Source organism: Gallus gallus, chromosome 12 (assembly GCF_016699485.2).
Source record: "Gallus gallus isolate bGalGal1 chromosome 12, bGalGal1.mat.broiler.GRCg7b, whole genome shotgun sequence".
Lineage (NCBI taxonomy): Eukaryota > Metazoa > Chordata > Aves > Galliformes > Phasianidae > Gallus > Gallus gallus.
In genome coordinates, this window is record NC_052543.1 from 12,073,060 (window position 1) to 12,093,888 (window position 20,829).

At 38.2% G+C, this 20,829-nt stretch overlaps 1 protein-coding gene across 4 annotated transcripts in view; it reads right to left on the bottom strand.

Moving 5' to 3' along the window:
- The window catches only part of C3orf67 (C3orf67 homolog), a 62,991-nt gene that overhangs the window by 3,441 nt on the left and 38,721 nt on the right, over window positions 1-20,829 (bottom strand). For 3 of the 4 annotated variants that reach the window (XM_414408.8, XM_040646342.2, XM_004944634.5), the window contains 2 exons: window positions 18,530-18,733; window positions 13,352-13,413 (listed from right to left, as the gene is read on the bottom strand). In XM_414408.8, coding sequence (XP_414408.5) covers window positions 13,352-13,413; window positions 18,530-18,733 — 266 coding nt within the window. The remainder of the gene's footprint in view (window positions 1-13,351; window positions 13,414-18,529; window positions 18,734-20,829) is intronic. The other variant, XM_004944636.5, reaches the window with a different exon arrangement.

Below are 20,829 nucleotides of genomic sequence, written 5' to 3' on the forward strand. Positions count from 1 at the left end.
ATTATTATAAAAATATAGTTTACAGCTAACACCATTAAAAAAGTTTAGGCGTCCTTCCTTCCTTAGCATTTTCACACTGAAAATCTTCAGCTGGTATTACTCTCTCAACCAAAGGTGTGATCCATAGTCTCCAGAGCTGTGCTCTGAAAGCTTATGGGACTCATCAGAGTCCTTCGCTGTGGAACAGACCTGGGAGAAGCCACTTGTGTTTGACTGCACCGTAGAGGTCAACCAAAAATCCCGGGGGAAAAAGGCTTACTGGCAATTGCAAGAGCTGTGTTTGGCTACCATGGATTTGGCACTGCTTGGAGCCCCTTTTACAGGGTCATAGAATCACAGAAGCATAGGATCGTGAAGGTTGGAAAAGACCACTAAGATCATCTAGTACACCTGGGTGACCCAGCAAGTGTTAGTGTTATAAAATTTGCTACATGTTATAGATAAAAATCTGTTATTGACCATAACATAATTCTAGTTGCTGACCATAAGACAGAGAACTCTCCTCGTCACAGCTGTCACAAATCTGCGATGCTTCTAGGAAGAAAAAAGTTTTGATGTATTCTTTATCACAGATGAGAGAGTATGAGACTTCTTCACCTATTTAATTTTATAGGCAGTTTATGCTTCTGCTGAACACTACTTTGTGACAGCTTTTAAAAATGATTTTCACATTATCATACATTGATGCAAAGTTCAGTGCTCATTTCCGATACGCCGCTTTATGATACACTGCCTTTGATTGTTACAGCTCAAAAAAGGAAAACAGAACAGTCCTTTTTATTGTTATTGCTATTGCTTTTTATTGCAAGCTGAAAGGTAGACTTTTCCACTGAGAAAGTGGATAGGAAGCACATGTGTGAGGTTTCATTCAAGTTATACAGTCAGAGAAATGCAGCCCTGGAAGGACACATCCAAGTCACAAAGTTCAGGCAATCCTTCTGCAGTTGACCACGTCTCGCAATTCTTTTCATATAAGAAGCTAATCTCTGTGCACCATGCATAGCTGATGTTTCATTATGTTCCCATCTCTCCTGCTCAACAGTTAAAAGCTATAACACATTCAGGCTTCCACATCACCATTAACTAAACTCAGTGATTGAAATTTAACATTTGAAATGGAATTCAAGGGATCTCAGTAAATCATCTCATTTTGATGGAACCAGATCCATCCTTTTTGACCAATGTATTTCACTGCAAGGCAAAAGAAGTAGATGGGAAAAGGGGTCATTAAATTCCCCCGTGTTTGCTTCATGCTGGTGGAACAGTGCAGCTCTATTAAGTTAAGTTAGTTTGGAGTTAATTCAGTTTATGTCTGGCCGTGGCTGTTCCAACAGCTGGTACAAGAACATTTTGCATCCAACTTATGCTAGAGGCCAGGAAGATCAGCTAGGGCTGTGCAAGTAACTTCAAATTCCAGGGATTCCTCTAGAAAGGATGAATTTTCCCAAAGCTTGGCAGATTTCTTTACACCGCCCCATTGTATCAGTTGTCCACCACCAAGTAAACAGGTGGCGTACTTCTACTTTCTGAAAAGCCTTGAAGATCTCGTGTAAGATTTGTTTCTGACAGAGAAATCTGGCAAGGCTTAGTCATGTGCTGTAATTGCCAAAATATGCCAGTTGCTTTTTTGTTGGTTGTTGTTAGCTTTTCTGCTACTTCTGGACTTGTTGTTGATTCCACATCCTCTCCTGCTGGCACGTACACATAATCTGGGGTGAATGTGGGGACAACCACCTATCAGTTAGCAGTCAAAATGGAAAAAACTAATTTTCTGCCTCAGGAAACAGAACTGCTGGTGTAGAAATCCAGCAAGTGGTATAGGAGATTTAAAGGAAAAGATACAGATTTTTCCATCATTTCAATATGTAAAAAACATACTTCACTTCTTATTTTTTATCCCAGCATTCCGTTTCCACATTTATGTCCAACTTCCAACCACTCCTCTGCTGCTCTGCCAATGAGAACTGGTACAACTCATCCACACAATATGCTTGCCTAGACATCTCATTATTAGCTTTCTCTGTCATTGTGTACTATTTTTGTATTCCATGAATACACCCAAAGATTCTTCATTTACACCAAAGTTTTGGAAGCTTTCAGGAACAGCAGTTAAGTAAATGCACATGATATCCAGTGGGGTGGTAGAGGAAGGACAGTGCTTGTTCTCAGTCTGATTAACAAATGCAGTTAGAAAAGCAAAGAAGCATTAGAGCATATACACAGTTCTACAGGTTTGGAAGAGTTTAAAGATGCATGTTTTTCATATAAAATACATCCCAGATTATTTCTAAAGAAAAAAGGCAGTAGGTACCAGGAATTCAGAGAGGATATTAGTAAGAAGGAAAGAAAGATAACAAGGTAGTTATCTCCAATGGGAAAGATAGAGACATTTCATTCACAGAACATGGAAGGAGGAGGTAATTGTGTGCCATTAAACCAGCATCTCTCTTAAGTTCATAGTTCTTTATACTCCCATCTCTGCAGGGTCCTCCTGAAAGATTAAGTTTGAGAAATCAGAGGTGGGATGATTTGTCACTATTGGGATGATTTTGTCCTTTATTTAGTTCTTCAGTTATTTAATTCTGGTGTTTAATTCTGGTTGTTCACTTTCCTCTTTATACTTATTTTGAGGCATCTGGATCAGTTGATGTGTTATTATTTGTTCTAGTAGGTGCTAGTGTAAGAGCTTGGAAGTTTGGTGGTTCCAAAGGGAGGCAGAGGTATGTGGATTTGTGATTGAGGCAAGGGAGATGTGTGGCAAGTTTATTATTTCCTATTAAAGCATTAAATTATTGTTAAACTATTCATCATTATTAAAATATAAAAATTAAAAAAATATTTCTGGGGCAGACTTCTTTAAGAGGCTTCTTTATCTCCTTAAAACAGAAAAGCTAATCAAGCACTCTGACTAATTAAAACACTCTATTTATGCTATCAGTGCCTCAAGCTATAACCAATACAATCAACACGCAGTAAACTATCTAGAGCTCCTCTGATAACAATGCTGAATGCTAAGTATTGTCTTTTGACATTGTGAGTTTTGTTGTCCAAAGGCTCCCAACAGCTTCCGCACTCATTCAGATTGGCCAGCACCTCTAATGCTGGCACTGAGAGTCTTAACTATTCTCAGAGCTATTCTCCATACCAAGATACAGTAAAACATCCTTGATATAATCTTGTCATGTCATAGTCTTCTCTTTAAAAAAAAAAAACCTTTCGGAAAATAAATGTCACATATTGAAAGATCACACGATGGCTGAACTGTGATAGAGAGCAGGACAATCTTTGGGACTTATCAACACTTTGCCAGCTCTGTGACAGAAGATCTGCAGAAAGTGGCATCCTTTGGTAAAATCTATTGAGAAAATTAGCAATGCTGTTTTAAGCAGCACTTAAACAAAGATTTAATCAGAGACAATCCCGTATTAAATTTTTCCCATGAGCAATAATACCATCAACAGAAGAATGAATAATCAGAGGCTTTGATTTCAATCTTGATGAACGCTGCTGATACTCTTATTTAGTTACAGATTGCTTCTTAGGCCGTCCTGCTAGCTGGACTGAGAAAATGGCAAGCCTCATAATAAAAAGATTTTAAGCATTCCTGTGAATGGAGATAGCGTACTTTATCACTTTTCTTTTGGATAAGATTTAATTTGTACTACTTTAATCAATGGGATCATTTAATTCGCATTATTAACAAAATTAAAATGCTTTGAAGTTTTAGTACAACAGCCTTGTCTGATGGCCTATACAGGAATTAAAAGGAATATTCAAGATGTTAGGTCAGCCTGGCAGTGCACTTAGGAAATGCAGGGCAAGTGCTGCAGTGCGTCACACCAGGGACTGAAAAAGTGACATCAGTTTTGTATCAGGACAAAACATGACAAGGACAGGTTATTAAGCATCTGAAGAGCACAATCTATAAAGAACACAAAAGATGATATTTAGCTGCTTAAAATTCTTAGGAAGTTTTTATGAATACTGGATGAGAAGTTGCTCGTGCCTGGGTGGTAACATTTGTGGAATTGTTTTTTTTACAATGAATAATTTGATGAACTCTGCGGAGGATCAGGGAATGCTGCTGTACGAATCAAGACTCCAAAAATATTTTTAGGGAAAAAAGATCAGTTCTTGACAGGTTTTGCTACTGTCATCTAAAACCTCAGCACATACTTCTCTCGTACTAATAATATTTAGTAATGCTGAAACAGATTCTGCTGCACGTGCTCCAAGTAAATCCCTCACCATGGTCAGGTGAATGCAAAGTATGAGCTCCTATCTAAAAAGTGGTTCAGTGTAGTTAGGATATTTGTTATGTGTAAGATGAAGACCTATTCTTCCCCACTTTATTTGCATTTTTAATGATGTTTATTTAGAAGAGGTTGATAGAGATCAACTTAATACTCAAATAAGTCAATACAGTCACCTATAGCTTTGTGGTTCAGCCCCTCACCCATTGCTGTATCTTTTTTGGAGACTCCATTACTTTTAGGCCCCCACAGATTAGCAGATCTGAATTTTCAGTTATGTACATACCTGCTGAACTTCAAGGTTACGTGGAACTTCATTAATTTACATCAGATTACCTATAAACACTGATTTGGGTTCTGCTTCGTAATATATTATGTATGGATGTGTAATGAGATTTTTTTTAACAGAAACATTTCCTTAGAAATAAAGCCCTTCAGTATTAGTTTCAGTAGTGCAGCAAGGCCTTCTGAAGGCTATTAACATTCAGATGTATTTTGTTATGTAAAAAATGAAATCCTATTGTTTGAAAAAAACAATAAGAAGAAATCAAATTTCATGTGCAACCCGTATACGTCTGTAACAACTGTGAAGCTGTCTTAGCCTTAAATTGTCCATTTTTGCATCTAAAATGCTTTAAGCAATTTCAGTTGTGAACATTCGTACAAATTCTCACAAAATATGCCCTAAATCAAAAAACATTCAGTATTAATTTTTAAGTCAGTAACTCTTCATTGCTATGCAGGCTCAGGTGGGAAGCACTGAGTGAGTGTAATGCAGAACCAAGTGAGCATGCAGAAGAGATACACTACTGAAGGAACAGGGGGTGTATTTATATACACAAATCAGAGATTTTTGAGTGAACACTGTAATAACAATTTTGAAAAATAACACAAATATGCACGTCTGTATGGCTTTGCATGAACTGAAAACTGTATTTTAAAAAGAAGTATCACAGGGATTTAAGGTTAATCTGGCAACGCGTTGATGATTCAAAACATGCAAGACATGAGCTGCATTGTATTATTCTCCTGGAGTGTTATTGTAGTCTCAAAATATCATTAAATCAGCACAAACCAACACTTATCATTTCCTGCACATTTTTCACAGTGAGCTACACTCTGACTATGAGTAATCTGTTAATCTGTTCTTTGCCTCACAATCCGTCAAAGTGACAGATTCATTCCATCCCTAATACATAATATCTTCATTTGCTGTATGCTTTACTGGAACTTTCTTCTTTTGCTACCACTAAGATTTAGAAAATTGTGAGTGTATTTATGAAATTACTTTTTCCTTTCTCCAATCACTTCAGCGAGTCCAGCCCACCAAACCGCATACCTCTAATGGAGGCAAAGAGATTTAATAAAAAAGCACAAAATTATCTAATTCCCAATGAATTAATAACTAAAAAGAGATCATAAACAGCCCAAATGCAACCATGCATGAAAGACTTGAATCTGTTCCTTTTAGGAACTTACATCAGAATATGTGTTTGTGTATTGGTGATGGATTGGATTCAGGATGATAAAGGAAATGTGAATTCTACTTATTGAACAAGATATCTGGGGGCTGTAAGGCTCTGTTACTTGTGTGGACATTATGACCAGGCTATATGGTCATGGTATCAGGTCAAAGTTTGGCCTCTTAATGCTTTCCCATTATTCTTTTATTATCTGTGCTTAAATGATAAACTTGTGCAGGATATTCGAAACATAGCACTCATGTTCACTGGTCTAAAAACAAGAATCATCTGAATGTGGATGTTTTACTGTTTTGTAATTAACATAATTGTGCTATTTGGTCAAGCTTTCGTAGATAAATACATGAAACTTCTATCACAGTTGGAGGTGTTCAAGATCAGGTTGGATGGGGCTGTGTGCAGCCTGGTCTAGTAGCAGATATGGAGGTTGGTGGCCCTGCCGGTGGCAAGGGGGTTGGAACCTGATGATCCTTGGGGTCCCTTCCAACCCGAGCCATTCTATGATTCTATAATAGTTTCTGTTAAATAACAGTAACATTGTGATTTATTAAAGACCAGACCTCTAATGCATCACCCTGTTGACTTGCTGGCTACATTATAGTTTTGATGTTCAGTAGCGATGTAAATGTCACTAAAAATCAGTTTTAGCATCTAACTGAAGTAAAAGACTGGCCCTTCATTCTTTGCTGGTTTAGATTCATTTATCAGAAGACCAACTGTATACATCACAGGTAAAGAATCTGCAAAGGTGTTTTAAAATTCCAGTATATTAATCTAATCTTAAACAGATGAGTTCTAATCATGTAAGTCAGATATTCACTGGTGAATCAACTAGATTTCCACACTTAATTAAGTATCTGTTAGGAAGGGTTTGCTTCTTTTTTTTCACATATTTTTAGCAATTAAATAAACCATACATTTAAGAAATTATATTTTACTGTTTCACCATTCAAGAAACACCTGAATCTGGTACCCAATGAGTCTTGTCACAATTAAAGTAATTCTTTTCCTCCACCGTCAGCCGTTAACAGTACTTCACTGTTCTGCCCATCCTGAATGTAGGCTGCATCCCATTTAACTTTTAATGGATGACACGCAGCCAGAGGGCTTTTAAAGATCAGTGGAGAGAACATGACTCAACAGAACACTAACTTTAATATTATCAAACTTGTTAAAGGTGATGCAGCTGAATGTTCCTAGCCTGTCAAAATTACCTTTCTTTTTCGAGAAAGTGAAAAAAAAAATGCTGGGAAACTCTGACCTTCTGGTGTATTAATACAATGAATGGTACAGCATGAAGCTGGAAACTTAATCATTACCAACAAAGTGAGAAGTATGCTACCTTGCTCTAATTTTTCAAAAACATCATGTTTTGTCACCGACAGCAAAACTACAGAAAGGAATCAAAAGCAACACTCTGTATGATGGATCAAAGCAATTACACAAATGATAGCGGGGCGGCAGGGAAGGGAGGTGGTGGGCACTCGTGCCCTTGGAAACCCAGGCAGTTTGGCAGTTTTACTTTGTAAGAAAAAAACACAGATCTCTTTCAGACATCCTGCCTGGAACAAGGGATGGCTAGTCAGTACGTGAACAGCCAGCATGTGCTGCGTCCTGGGAAAGCCTAAAACAGTCGGCTCGTTGGCCACAAAAAGTTCAGCAATGCAGTATTCCAATCAGTAGCGCTACACAAACATGGTCTGCTGCAGAAATGAACCATCTGATTTGCTTTCTGTGGGCAGCAATAAACAGAAAATCTTTTGTCTCACCTTAAATAGGCACCGACGCTTTATTCAGGGAAGAGACAATGAAATGTGCCTAGCAAAAAATGCTACGGGGCTCTATACCATCACCAGTTCTCTTAAAAGCCTATTCAGCCAAGCATCATGGAGATGCAAAGGACAGCATCCTAAGCAAATGCATTTGGTACCAAGTGCTGTTCTGTGCTGACATTGTGAAATCCCTACCCCATGTCAGTGTTCTCAAGCAATTTAGAGTACTCCTTAACTGTGTGTATTTAGTAACTTCTCTCCTGTTGCAAAACTGGGAATACAGCTAGGAATTAAAATAAAAAAAAAAAAAAAAACACAACAAAAAGCAACAACGACAACAAGCAAACATGTACGGGGGACATTGGGGGCCCTAAAACATATCTGTTTAATGCTATTTTTGCTGCCGTAAGAGATTGTGCCCATTAACATGGGTGAAGAGCATTGAAGAACATGCTTAGGAGCATTTTCCATGTTTTATATTTTAGTCTTTTAGTCTTCCATGTATACGCTGCCATACTTCATGTTCTCAGATTCCCATACAAGAGAAAGTCATTTCTGGATTATTTTAACAAGCTTTTCCATGTCAGCCACTCGGTTCTCAACAATCTTTCTGCAGCTAAGCTTTTTACCATCGTGATTAAAAAATTTAACCTTTCCAATTAGATGTTTCCTGTGCCATTTGCTTCTATTGTCATGTTCTTTTTCATGCCTATTACGGCCTGACAAATGCAGCAGAACTTTGCTAATTCAGATTAACGACGGGGAGATCTATTGCAAATTACTCTATTTTGTGGATGAGTAAAGTAACTGAACAAGTACAATGAAAAAGCAAAGTACATTTTGTGATACATTGTTCTTGTTCACTTATTTTGACAACTGTTGTGTAATTTCCTAATACCTCCTAATGTAATAATTTCTGTTTTGCAGAAATAATGGAGTTGTATGACTTTAATCTTCTAATGAATCAAAAAAATAAATACGCTTCTTTGTTTGTAAAACTCATTCTTTAAGTTCCCTTCTCAACCCTAAGCTATTAGACTATTTATGCCCTTACCTGGAAATGTGGGAGACAAATATGTTTTGCAACTGAATTTTACAGCATGCATGGTAGAGAAGTTCTGGTGTAGCACAAAGAAATGTTATAACTACAATCCTTCTGCTACTGCATCACTTTATAGGTGAGCTTAATCTTAACTGAATATGAGTGGTAGGATGACATGCATCAGCTACTGGCATATTTAATTTCCTTCTGGGACAGATGAAAGTACCTGAATGGCAGCCTAAAAACTGAACGGATCTTTTGTTTTTGTACTTCAGTGTTTGCAAAGTTTGTGGTCGTGTGCTAAAATTGTTGATATTGTACGTTCATGTGCTGTGATCACGGCAGTATTTATGGCAGGAGTAGGTAATGAATAAGACTGGTACCACAAACTTTATGAGAAAGTGGGAAAATTAACCTACTTACTAAAATTAACAGGGAGCAGTCATAAAAGGCAACTACTACTTGTTCATTTTTTGTTATATGAATATGAGTTACTTCCACTGGAGAGATACCTTCACCAAAAGAAGACAAGAAAACGTTATTGTTTTTACTTTCTTCTTTTGGGTTGTATTAGAAGGAAGAATGATGACAGACCAATCGTTCTAATGGAACGCATGTAGGTTACAATGACAGGAAGCTTGCTTTAGTCAGCCTGCACCGCGCCAATGTGAGGTGAGGTCAATGACTATTTATCATCTGCCAATGACTGCAGGCCCTTATCAGCCTGTTACAGAGACAAGGAACTTCCTATCACATCCACAAAGAGGCGAATCTTCAAGGATTTAAACTACAGTACAGTGTGACACTTTTCATAGACAGCACATAAATCTAGGCAAAGAGCCAGCCTGAACTGCATCATGTAAACTGCATTATGACTTCACAATATCATTGGATTTCCTTAATATTTTAGGAGCCAAACGTGTTCCTTGGTTTTAAGCTGATTCTTTTTAGTTTGTAACAAAAATATGATGGAAACTAAGGTAAACACGAACACTTCAAGCTGCAAGCAGCAGCTGACTTGCAGGTCCTGAATCCTATTGCTTCAGAGCAATGGTAATGCTCACTTCTCATAGAAAACTTACAGAGATAATAACTGATGTGAACACAGGGCAGAGAATCACAGACAAGATACTGGAAAGAGGAGGTGGGAATGTGGCAAAATGGCATCACATAGCTTCGTCAGTTTCTTGCAGGATGAAAACCAGAGCAGAGCGATAGACAATGCTTCAAAAGATCATTTTCATTGACTGATACACTAATGAACTTCTGCAGATTGCAGTCACTCTAATGAAAGCTGTCAGCCACACTTACATGCGGTACTTTTGGGAGGTTGTTGATGTTGAGCTGTTAATATAAGAAAGCCACCAGCCAACTAATTAAAAAAGTAATAATTTGTGAATGAAACATGGCTTGATCACTCATTCTTTAGTTGGAGACTACTGACAAATAAGCTTTCTCATGCAATGAAGCCTGTATTGTATGTGCTGATCTCGTATTCTTGGCCATAGTCCAAATCAGGCAGATATTTACCATCATCAAACCTTTGTGCCCACAATTCACTATGGGAATTCACAGTTTTTAAACGTACAGAACCAAATGTCTGGGCAGAACCTAAATGAAAAATGGTCTGTATACATTTGATATAAAATTACTGAAGTAAAACGTACTTCCTTAGAAAAGACACCTAACGATGTGCTGAAATATTTATGCCCTGCCCTCGCATGGTTTCTGTGAACAGCTGTTTGAACTTCAGAGGAACAAATTTAATTTGGTAGATTGGGAAGAGCTGAGCAGGATGCCAGCTGAGGAGCTGGTGAGGCAGTGCTTATAGAGACAGATTTCAACTTAAAAAAATCTCTCTCAAAGATGGAAAATCAGCTTTTATCAGAAATAAATTTTCTGAAGAGCATCTGTAGTTCAGAAACCTATTCATACAATTAGGCTGAATATCTTTTTTTACAGAACAGTTCCTCATTTTGCAGTTCAGTATTGCTGCAATTCCTCTGCCATGTTAACTTTCTTTCAGCATTTCCTTTAATGCAATTTCCAAATCTTCTACAACACACAAACGCTTTGGAGGACAATGCTGCTGAAATGCTTACTGAGTAAGCATAGCAGTTTCCAGCCCCTGCTCTGGAGGGAGAAGTAACAGCTAATTAGTTTCCTATCTGGAGGGAAAAGAAGCAGTTGTGGAGTTCAGCTCAGACCTTACAGCCTTTCAGCCTGGGGAACTGCAGAGCGAAGGCTCGAGACACTGCACACCTTCTTGCTCATCTGGCTCTGTAGCCTCTGAGGTCCACCTGCCCTCTTTCATTCATTGGGTCCGTGCCTTACAAAGCAGTGTGATGTGGGCATGATTTGTACGGCAGCAGCAATACTCTTGGCAGACTTATGACCTTCACCCAGTGGATCCAATGGAAAATGAGTCTAGCTGGGTCTTTTTATTGACTGTATTTCCATTATCTTCACGGTTGCTTTCTTTCCTGGCTTATCTTCTAATGGACAGAAGCTACACTTACAGGACAATAGCTGCTACATTGCTCTCTCCATTTCCCAGAAAATACCACTACTATGCCTTTTAAAGTTACTTCAGACCTGCCACATTCTTTATTGTTCTTTATGACAAACTGTTTGTTCTATCAGTAAGTGCATAATATAAATCTCTTGGTACCATGGTATTTATACCCACTGATCTACATAGGATATGTCAGTTTTTCAGATGTTCTCATGTTTGCTTTCATAGCTATCATAGGCTTACAAAGATTGAGGTATTTCCCACTTGCCCATGCGTTACTTGGTAAAATAGGCTTTTAAAGATACCGTAAGTCCTAAGTTATAAAATGACCATTAATTTTCTCTCTCTCTCACGTGCACACCCTCAGTGGAAAACATTACTAAGTTTTCCACTACAAATGAAAGTTAACAATGTGAATCATGATATTCCACACACATCTTTTCCAGTTTTTACACCATGATGCAAACTGACCTCATAATTTTGTCATCTTCTCTATTTACAGCCCAGTAATACTCTTCTGGCAGTTCACAAGGGCTACTGAACTATGAGGCACTTCCAACTGTTCAGGTAAGTTACGAATACTTTGCCCACATTTCTTGAAAATGACTTCTGTGTAAATTTGTCTGCTGTGTGTACTGCATTAAAATAGCCTAACAACAAAGTTGTAGTTTACACCATTTTGGTTTAGATTTTATTATATGGAAATAGAAGTTTTCGTTGGTGATCATCTAAACTCAATATGCTGAAGTGCTTTATTTTTACAGATAATGGTGCTTCTTCTCTTTTTCAGTATATAAAATGTACTGAGTACCAAATTGCTTTATCACACGAATAAGAATAATAAAACCTGACTCAACCTATTGGCTGGAAGTAGAAAAGCAGTGCAGCCTGTGCTAAAATGTAGGCTATTCTTACACCATCAGAATTAGGAAATCAATTCTGGACTGGTCAGTCGCAAGGTACCTGATAACTTAACCTGTGGGCTATAGTCAGGTGTCTCCACGCACTTCGTCCACTGCAACTATTGGTAAGGATAGAGGTAGCTCCTTGGGTAAGTAGCACAGAAGGTGGAGAGGTTTTCTAGAACAATATTGGCACTTAGGTTCACTTATGAAATGGGACAGGAATCCAGGCTTGTACTTCAACTCCAGTAGTATGCTGTGTGTACTAAGAAACATATGGCTGTATGTTGCAATAAGTGATGCATCTGGGTGAACTTGCACAGCAAGTTTCACAGTGTTCACTCCATAAAATTTAACAAGAAGATAATAAAAACGTGGATGGCAAGTAAAACAAGTGACTGAAAACATCTGTGTGAGGAGAAATGCGTATTATGGTGCACAATTGGCTGGCAGTGCACTGTCATAAAATTTCACACTGCTGGTATCCTGAAAAGAAATCGAGCAAACTATCTTGCAGTCATATCCAAAATAGCCTCTTCTCATATCACTCCCAACATGCATGCATTGTCCAGCTAAAATTCAGACATGCAACATCTGTGTTAATCACACCAATGGAAAGGGAAGCAGGACTGCTTTGAAAGTTAAGTTTGCCTCCTGTTCAGGCTGTTCAAGAACTGGCAAAGTGATGCTGGGCTTTCACAGGTGCAAGGCAGTTCTGAAACAGGACAGTTCAGTCTGGTTGTCTGAACGTTCATCGCTTCTCTTTAGCCACCATCTCCCCTTGTCTTCACATCCCCATCTTATCTTACATTAAAGTCACTGGGCTTTTGGTGCTGACTCCGAATGGAACAGATAAGGCTAAAAACTTGACATCCAGACAGGATTGGTTTGAACTATCCCACAGTGTTATTACATAGCACCTTGTCCTGACTGGGTTATCTACTGAAAAGTCCTTTCCAAGTAAGTAACATTAAAACCTTTTCTAACAAATGGATTCCGTGACACCTGGAGTCACAGGTGTAATTTTACATCTGAGCCTACAAAGCAGAGACAGACAGAGAGAGAAAGAAACAGGTGAGAGTGTACAAATGTCAGATGAAGAAGAGTTGCTGAATCATGCATCAAAGCACGTGTAGGAGCAAGGGCTGTGCTGCTTCCTTTAAATATACAGGGTACATCTCAACCATGCTGAATCCAGCCCTGCATTCTGGGACTACGCAGACTTACTGCAGCCCGTAGACAATGACTAAAAAGAGCAATAGTAAAGCTCTTTGAGAGGAGGCTGCAACCAAAAGGAGATTTAAGATTAAATCAAAGAACATCACATTTAGTATTCAGAACACTCCGACTGAATTCTTACTGCCTGGGCTATAAATGGAATCTTACCGTGGGTTGGAATGTGAAAGAGGGCTCATTTCTTTCTGATAGTGATGCTCCTGACTGACGGGCTATGGAAAACATAAAATAACAGTGAGAAAATAACTTTGCAAATATTCTTTCAGAACGTTCAAAAGTATGTAAGAGATCCTTTATAAGGATACGCATCTGCAGCTTCTGATATTGGAATTTTATGGTCTTTCATCTTATCTGTGAAATTTAAAAGGGATATTCAGATCCTAACTGTGCAAAGGTATAACTTAACAGATGATTCTTACCTGGGTGGAAATACATATGAATGAAGGAGGCGACCACGCAGTCGTTTCTCTGCTGTCTGTGAGTGTGGGGACAGGGCCAGGACACAGAGAGGGAAGAGTGATGGTCACTTCTGATAAAAAGATCTCAGAATCGCAGCCAACAATTGTAATAATGTGCCCCCAAAGTTGCCAGAAATGCTGATATTAATAAACTAATATAAAAAATATAAAAATACACTTTGTCTCACAACACATGTAATGTTTGCAGATAAGGCCCCAGCACATCACCCAGGGCATCAGGACAGCTCTAAACAAACCACTGAAGCAAATGCAGAAACAAGTGAGAATATGAGCATGCTTTAAAAATACTTGCACAAATCAGTTCATGTGATGTTAAATACTAAATACTATGAAAGGAACTGCATCCTTATCAAAATTAATTAAAAAGGGTACGTTCTCATCGTTTGAGGAAGTGGGAAGAGATGGTATGCTTGGGATGAATGACATTCTAATTACTGCCAAATAGAAGTCACTGCCTGGTCATGGGTGGTGCAATTCCCAAGTGATGCCTAGTGGACGACTCTGGATGAGACAGAAGGTAAATTAGTCAGTCTATGAACCAAAATATCTGTCTAAATAATTTTTAGTCTCATTTCATAGTAAAGAATAGTCTGCCTCAGTTTTGCAATTTGACTTGATGTGAATAGATCCCTCCAGGGGCTGTCAAACTGAGCTCTCAGCTGGAATAATTCTGGGTTTAAATATCACTCCTCCTGTCTGTCAGACTTCAGTTCTGTCAGACCCTTTCTGTGTTAAGTGTTTTCTTTTCTGAATCATCACAATGGAGGGCAGAAGACCTTCCCAAAATTAAGTGAGAGCCTTGAAATTTCAAATGGTTTCTCGTTCAAAACCTATTTGATTGAATTTATATTTAGGCAGTTGCTTGAGGAACAAGTAATTTTAGTGTTCTGTGTGTACTCTGTGCATGAAAGACACGTCTAAGTGATGAGCATATTCTGGAGTCTAATAACAGAGCATTAGACCGCTGTGAGCTTTTAGGATTCATCAATTAGCAATCTGAGAGAATCTTCATGGATTGGAGTGGGCTGCCCAGGGAGTGGTGGGGTCACCGTCCCTGGAGGTGTTCAAGGACCGTGGAGATGTGGCACTGAGGGACGTGGGCAGTGGTGTGGTGGGGGTGGTTTGATGGTGGACTTGATGCTCTTTGTGGTTTTTTCCAACCTTAATGATGCTATGATTCTACAATTCATTCTCCTTTGCATTTCTGACTGAGAATAAGGGAGCACAGGCAAGAAGACATTCTGAACTCTCTCCTATGTGATCTTGCTCCAAAATTCTTATGTTGTATCTAAAGTGATGTCTGATGTTGGCTGGAAACAGCAACCCAAGAAGCTGAACTTCCCTGACAGGGCAGGAAGATCTCATTGGATCTCCAAAACAGAGCAAGGCATTACAGCAGAATTATTTCCTAAGCTTTCCAACAATTCTTGGATAATACGCGCATGTGTAGATAGAAACTTCCCATTATACTCTGCAATACATACAGCTGTCCTGCACGTTGTTGCAAAGCTAACATTGAACTTCATATATCTTGAAATTTCAGAAGGCATTCGGTCAAACATCACCTTCTCAAATATTCAGTTCTACATGTGTGTATCATTAATGTGGAGCTCTGCCCTTTGCCCCACTCACTTTTTGCACGGATTCGCAGTTCTCCTTTGAAGTAAAATTCATTAAAAAAAAAAAAAAAAGAAGCAGTTTATATTTATAGCTGATAGCTATGCTGGGTAATGTGTAATATTCAAAGCTATTTTATTTCTTTTTGGCTGTCATGGTTTACAGCAGCTGCTAAACAACTTGCATTTCAACAATTTCTCCTGACAGCATATACTCAGTTCTTGCTAAGCTATCATAGGTTGTAAAATACAGTTTTAGTATAGCAGTTTTATAGTTTTTTAAGGACATCTGTTCTAACTGCAGCTTAGCAATATGATGGATCTCTGTGCCTTTACTTCAGAAGCACTGCTGAGATTCATTAGTCAGTAATAAGTGAAAATTCTCAATGAATCTGGAAATCACACTGATAGAGGCAAGTGATGGAAAAAACAAACGCACCAAAAATGTGTTTGATTTATAAAATATTACTCTGATATGTATGTTCACTGTTCAACGTCATTATATACTGCGCTGCCTCACAAAACATCGTATGTATTTCAAAAGGAAAGAGACACAGAAATCTGCCTTCTGGTGGTGCTGTTGCCATAGATTCAAACAAGGTACAAAGAGGTTCTATAAGATGAACGAAAATTTAGATTAACAAATACTTTTTATTACTATCTGGGAAGATCACAAAGCAAAGCAGCAGATAGTGCTGATTTAAACAATCAGAAAGATACTACCTGGAAACACATGGAAGCATCGAAGTTTAATCATTACAAGAATTTCAAACTGTCCCTAATTTCTCAAGCTATGATATGAGGATTACCTCTCTTCCTTTCCTGAACAGCTAAAATCATTTGACAAAGCAACGGTAGATGGCTGCAGATACATACAAACTCTTCTCCAGTTTGTACGTTGGATTTGGGAGGGATTGATCAGCTGCAAATTCTCCCGACTCAGCTTGAATGATGGCAGTATTAAAGATGAGGGGACATAAAAACAGAAGACTGAAATCCAGCAGGAACAACATTCAAACATGCTCTAATTGCTCTGGATTGGCTGTATTTCGATCTCTCCATTATTTAGTCTATCTCTGCGCAGAATAACACATTTACTGCACATGTGAATGCTAAGTGTGGGGATTCACTGAAACAGCTATATGAAATTAGCAGACATTTCTAGATTTCTAAGCCAACAGAACACTACAGCTACACTAAATTACAATTTAAATGACTACCCTATTATATAACTGACACAATTTGTCTGAAAGCATACAGAAACTATGAAGGCAGTGAGATCAAAGAGCTCTCCTGGCAATCACCTTGTCCTTCACTGAGTACTGGAGCAGTACCTTTCATTTAAAAGAATCATTTAGAATCACAGAATATCCTGGGGTGGAAGAGACCCATAAGGACCATCAATTGCTCCGTGCAGGACCACCCCATAATCAGACCATATGACTGAGAGTGTTGTCCAGACTACAGGGCTCTGTGTGGGCCCTGTAGGTCCCTGGAGATAATTTGCAGCTAACGTTTCAGAGCATTTACCCTACAAGAATTTATAGTGGGGCACGCAGCAGTGCTTACTCTCCTAACACTGGAGCTGCCTCAGAGCTGTGGGCTTTACTTAAGACACATTCATTATTTATTATTGTTTCACCTGTAATAAAGTCAGAGCTATGTTGCTGCGATATAAATGGAGTGTGAGGTTATCTAGTTTTACAGCAGCTCCTGCAAATACCTTGCTCTAGTTGCTGGAATGCTATGCTGTGATTTCATACATTCGATACTCTTCAGTGGACTGTAACAAATACTCTCCTTATAACAGCACTCTGTCACATAATGCAGCTGTGAGATTCTGTAGCACTTTGGGCCAGGACAAGTAGTGATACAAGGTGTAAAATACAGAGGGATCGCGCACTAAGTGCCCAGAACTACTGCAGCTTTTTGACACTGCTCTCCTGCTTCAGTCCTTTAAACAGTTAGCTGTCCAGTAATGAGACTATCATTGTAAGAAGCAATTATTCTCCATCATGCTAGAACGCAATGGACTGGTATATATGGGTTTCATTCATTCTGAAGATATTTTTAAGTACTATATCACACATCTGCAGGCTGTCAGCTGCTACTGACAAGCTGTACAGCCTATGTGATTATTCAGGATTCTAAGAAAGAATATATACCAGGGCTACTCTGAAAGTAATGCCTCCTATTTTGTTATGTTGGACCATAAAGTCAGAGGTGGATGTTGGTGATATGGCAGCAGAAGCTGAACCTTCCCACCAGTATTCTCTTACGTTTTGTTGCTGTGACAGATGGCAGCAGAAGGGCAGCCTGAAAGAATAGCATCCGACATGGAAGCACATATGAAGCAAAGGTATTGAATTCCTCCATCTGGAAAAAATGGCACCCACCAATATTCTTCAGTGCTTGCAGGTTGTTTATGGAGACCAAACGATGGGTGTGAGCACAGTGAAAGTTGGACTATGTTGGCAGCATTTTTCCTAGCAACGATACCATCATAGCAGCTATAAAACAGTGGGTCACCTCTGCACTGATGTTTAGAAGCACAGCATGCAGGCTCTTGTTCATTGCTGATAAAAATACAGAGCTAATGGTGGTCACTATGCTGAAAAATCGTGTTTTGAAGTTGAGATTTTGTATGGGAATTGCTAGGTCACAGCCTGAACCACTGACTGAACACCAGGTGAGAAGGCATGGCTAATCCAGGGAGCACAGGTGCAAGCAATACCCCTGACTGACCAGAAGGGCCACTCTCATTTAAGAGTCAGCAGCAAAGGGAACAGCGTTATTATTATTTTTATTTTTAGAGGGTGCCTTTCTTGAGTCTCACCAGCCTTTAGAAAGGGTAAGCTGTTTTTTCCTATATTGCTTTCTAATCTAAATCCTGATTAGTAACTTTGTGATTGGGCTCCTATCCTGGTAGAAGGTACAATCACCCCTTCCATTGGTGTGTAGGTTTTCATTTAACAAATAGTGTTATTGTGTTCTTTGTATCTGTTGTAGCTTCTATAGAAATAAGGAGGAGGTATTTCTTTCCATAGTGGTAATATAGAAGCTGCTGCAAGTATGTTTTGGTTGTGTATTTTACTTAATGAGTTCTAAAAAACATCTGGTAAAGATACCTCTGATTTTGAAACTGCTCAAAGAAACATTAATATTCAAGGACCCCCTGAAATACAAAAATACCTCAGAGAATTTGAGGGAAAAGACTGTAGATTTAGACTTACTGGTGGGAAACAAGAATTCCAGGTTGTTGTATCATCACTGCTTGTACTTATGTTAACATTACAGTTGTCTATTTGTGATGCACTCAACCCATGTGAGATTCCTGTATCCTTCAATTCTTCATTTTGTTGCCTCTTCATGCTAGCCAGCATCTGCAGTTCAGATGCACTCAGTCTGCTTGACTGGTAGTTCTTCCAGTCATACGTCTGTGAAACAAAATAGAGAAGTCAACAATATGGACAGGATCATGGGGCAGACCATATGAATGAAATGAATGCCTTTGGGGAAATCTTAAAGAAGCTGCAATGCTAGAAGGGAATCAAAATGTTTACTAGAATATATCAGTTAATGCACTTCTGCTCAGCTATGAAGATCAAGCTGATATCGTTACAGGAAGGAGAGCACAGTGCTGTTACTGACCTCAGGTTGGGTTTAGGGTATTTGGTTAAGTTGCTCTTCCAGTGTAATAAAAACATGATTATTACTGTTATTATTCAAGCAAGCTTCTAGAAGTTTGAAACTCTAGCAGTAAAATTGCTTAATCATCTGATACAGGTCTTGAAATAAACTTAATCATACAGTTATCATAGTATCATAAACACTATCAACATAACAGTTAGTTATTTGTGAAGCACAGCATAAAATTTATCTGGAAAGCTACACGTCAGCACTAAATTTTAAAGACTACTGTACTAATTTGCTACTGTATATGTATTTAAAAAGTAATGACAATAGGTGGCATTTATTTTAGGCTCAGTGTTTGAATTGTTCAGTGCATGAGCTCCATGATTAGCACAGCTGTTACCCCTTTTTTTTTTTAACCTCTGGTTTTTGAGCTCCAAGCTTCATTCCTGAGTCCTGTGATTATTGCTACCACTTTTAATTCCAAAATAATACCTGGCATTTTCTCTAGACCTTTCTACATGTATGTTAATAGTTTAGCTACTATTTGCTTTACTATGCATTGAGCTTAGTATGCTCTATGTGGAGAGCCTGCTTTGCTTTGGCACATTAGTATTCTGCTAGATCTACAGCTGCTAAAATTGTCTTTGATCTTACTGAAGATGTTGATTTCCTGTTAATTTTCCTATGCAGAAACCTTCTGTAATTCATTTATTTGATTACAATACGAGAAGCTTTTCCTTATTTTTCATACCTCGTATGAATCTATTGGCACGCAGTCATTAAAACAAAGGAATGAACTAGTGCCATGCAGAATAAATGCACTAGGAACTGAAAGGACATTTTGCTTGTCCTCTTTCTAATGAAGACAAAACATTCCCTGACTCTGATCTTGTCTCTTATGCTGATGAAGAAAGATGCACAGATTTTTAGTGTTTTTTTTTTTTAACAAAAGAACTCATAACACTTGATTGTTGTCTTGGCTTAATTCAAGAGGTCAGTCCATTTACCTTTCTTGTAATGGTCTCACTCTTGAAGTACCATCCTCAGAAAGAACGGTCATAAAAGCTTTCAATCTATAATATTCTCTACAACAAACTCCTTGCAGTCCCAGCTGTTCTTTTGTAATACATGTTCTGCAGCTCCAGATGACCACTACAAAAAAGCCTCTTCATACACTTTTCCTAATTTTGGATGATTTTCAAAGAGAGAATTTGAAAATTGAATTTGAGATGAAGTTTACTTTGAAATGTAGAAGAAACTTCTGATGTAAGAAGTAATTTTTTGTGGTACTTGTAAATTTGTCTAAAATGAATATTTCTCTTAGTAATTAAAAGCTTTTCTTGTCTTTTTGTGTATCTTCCTCTTATGATAAAAAGACACTTTTATTAAACTCTTAAATCTTTTGCTAGATTGACAAAACCTGTTTAAATTTATATTTTTTTCATTTATGAGATTTGCATTCTTATAGGCTCAAATGATTTATTCAGGATTGTTTAATGTAGTTACACATGCGGAAAGTTTAATTACCAGCTATCTACATGGTTGCAATATTACCCAGAGGGGTGTACTTCTTTCTTAATTAAAAATATTTGAACTTAATAATAGAGAACTCTATTAAAACATGAATAAAACATTGCAAGCAACTAGGTCCTTAAAATGTATTAAGCAGTTAGCAAATTGATTGCACGAAGGGTTGGTTAAGCATTTTTTACTTTAGCGGTCCTCTGCTTGAACAGATTAGAAGAGACTACTTCTGTGTGAACAATCACTCCAGTACCCATTTGTACAAAACTATTATCTTGTACATAACTCTTAAAACAAAGAACAGTGTTTTAAAATGGAAATAATTTTGTGCCCACAGCCAATGAGATTCTCCAGTGCTGCTTCACTGTAGTCA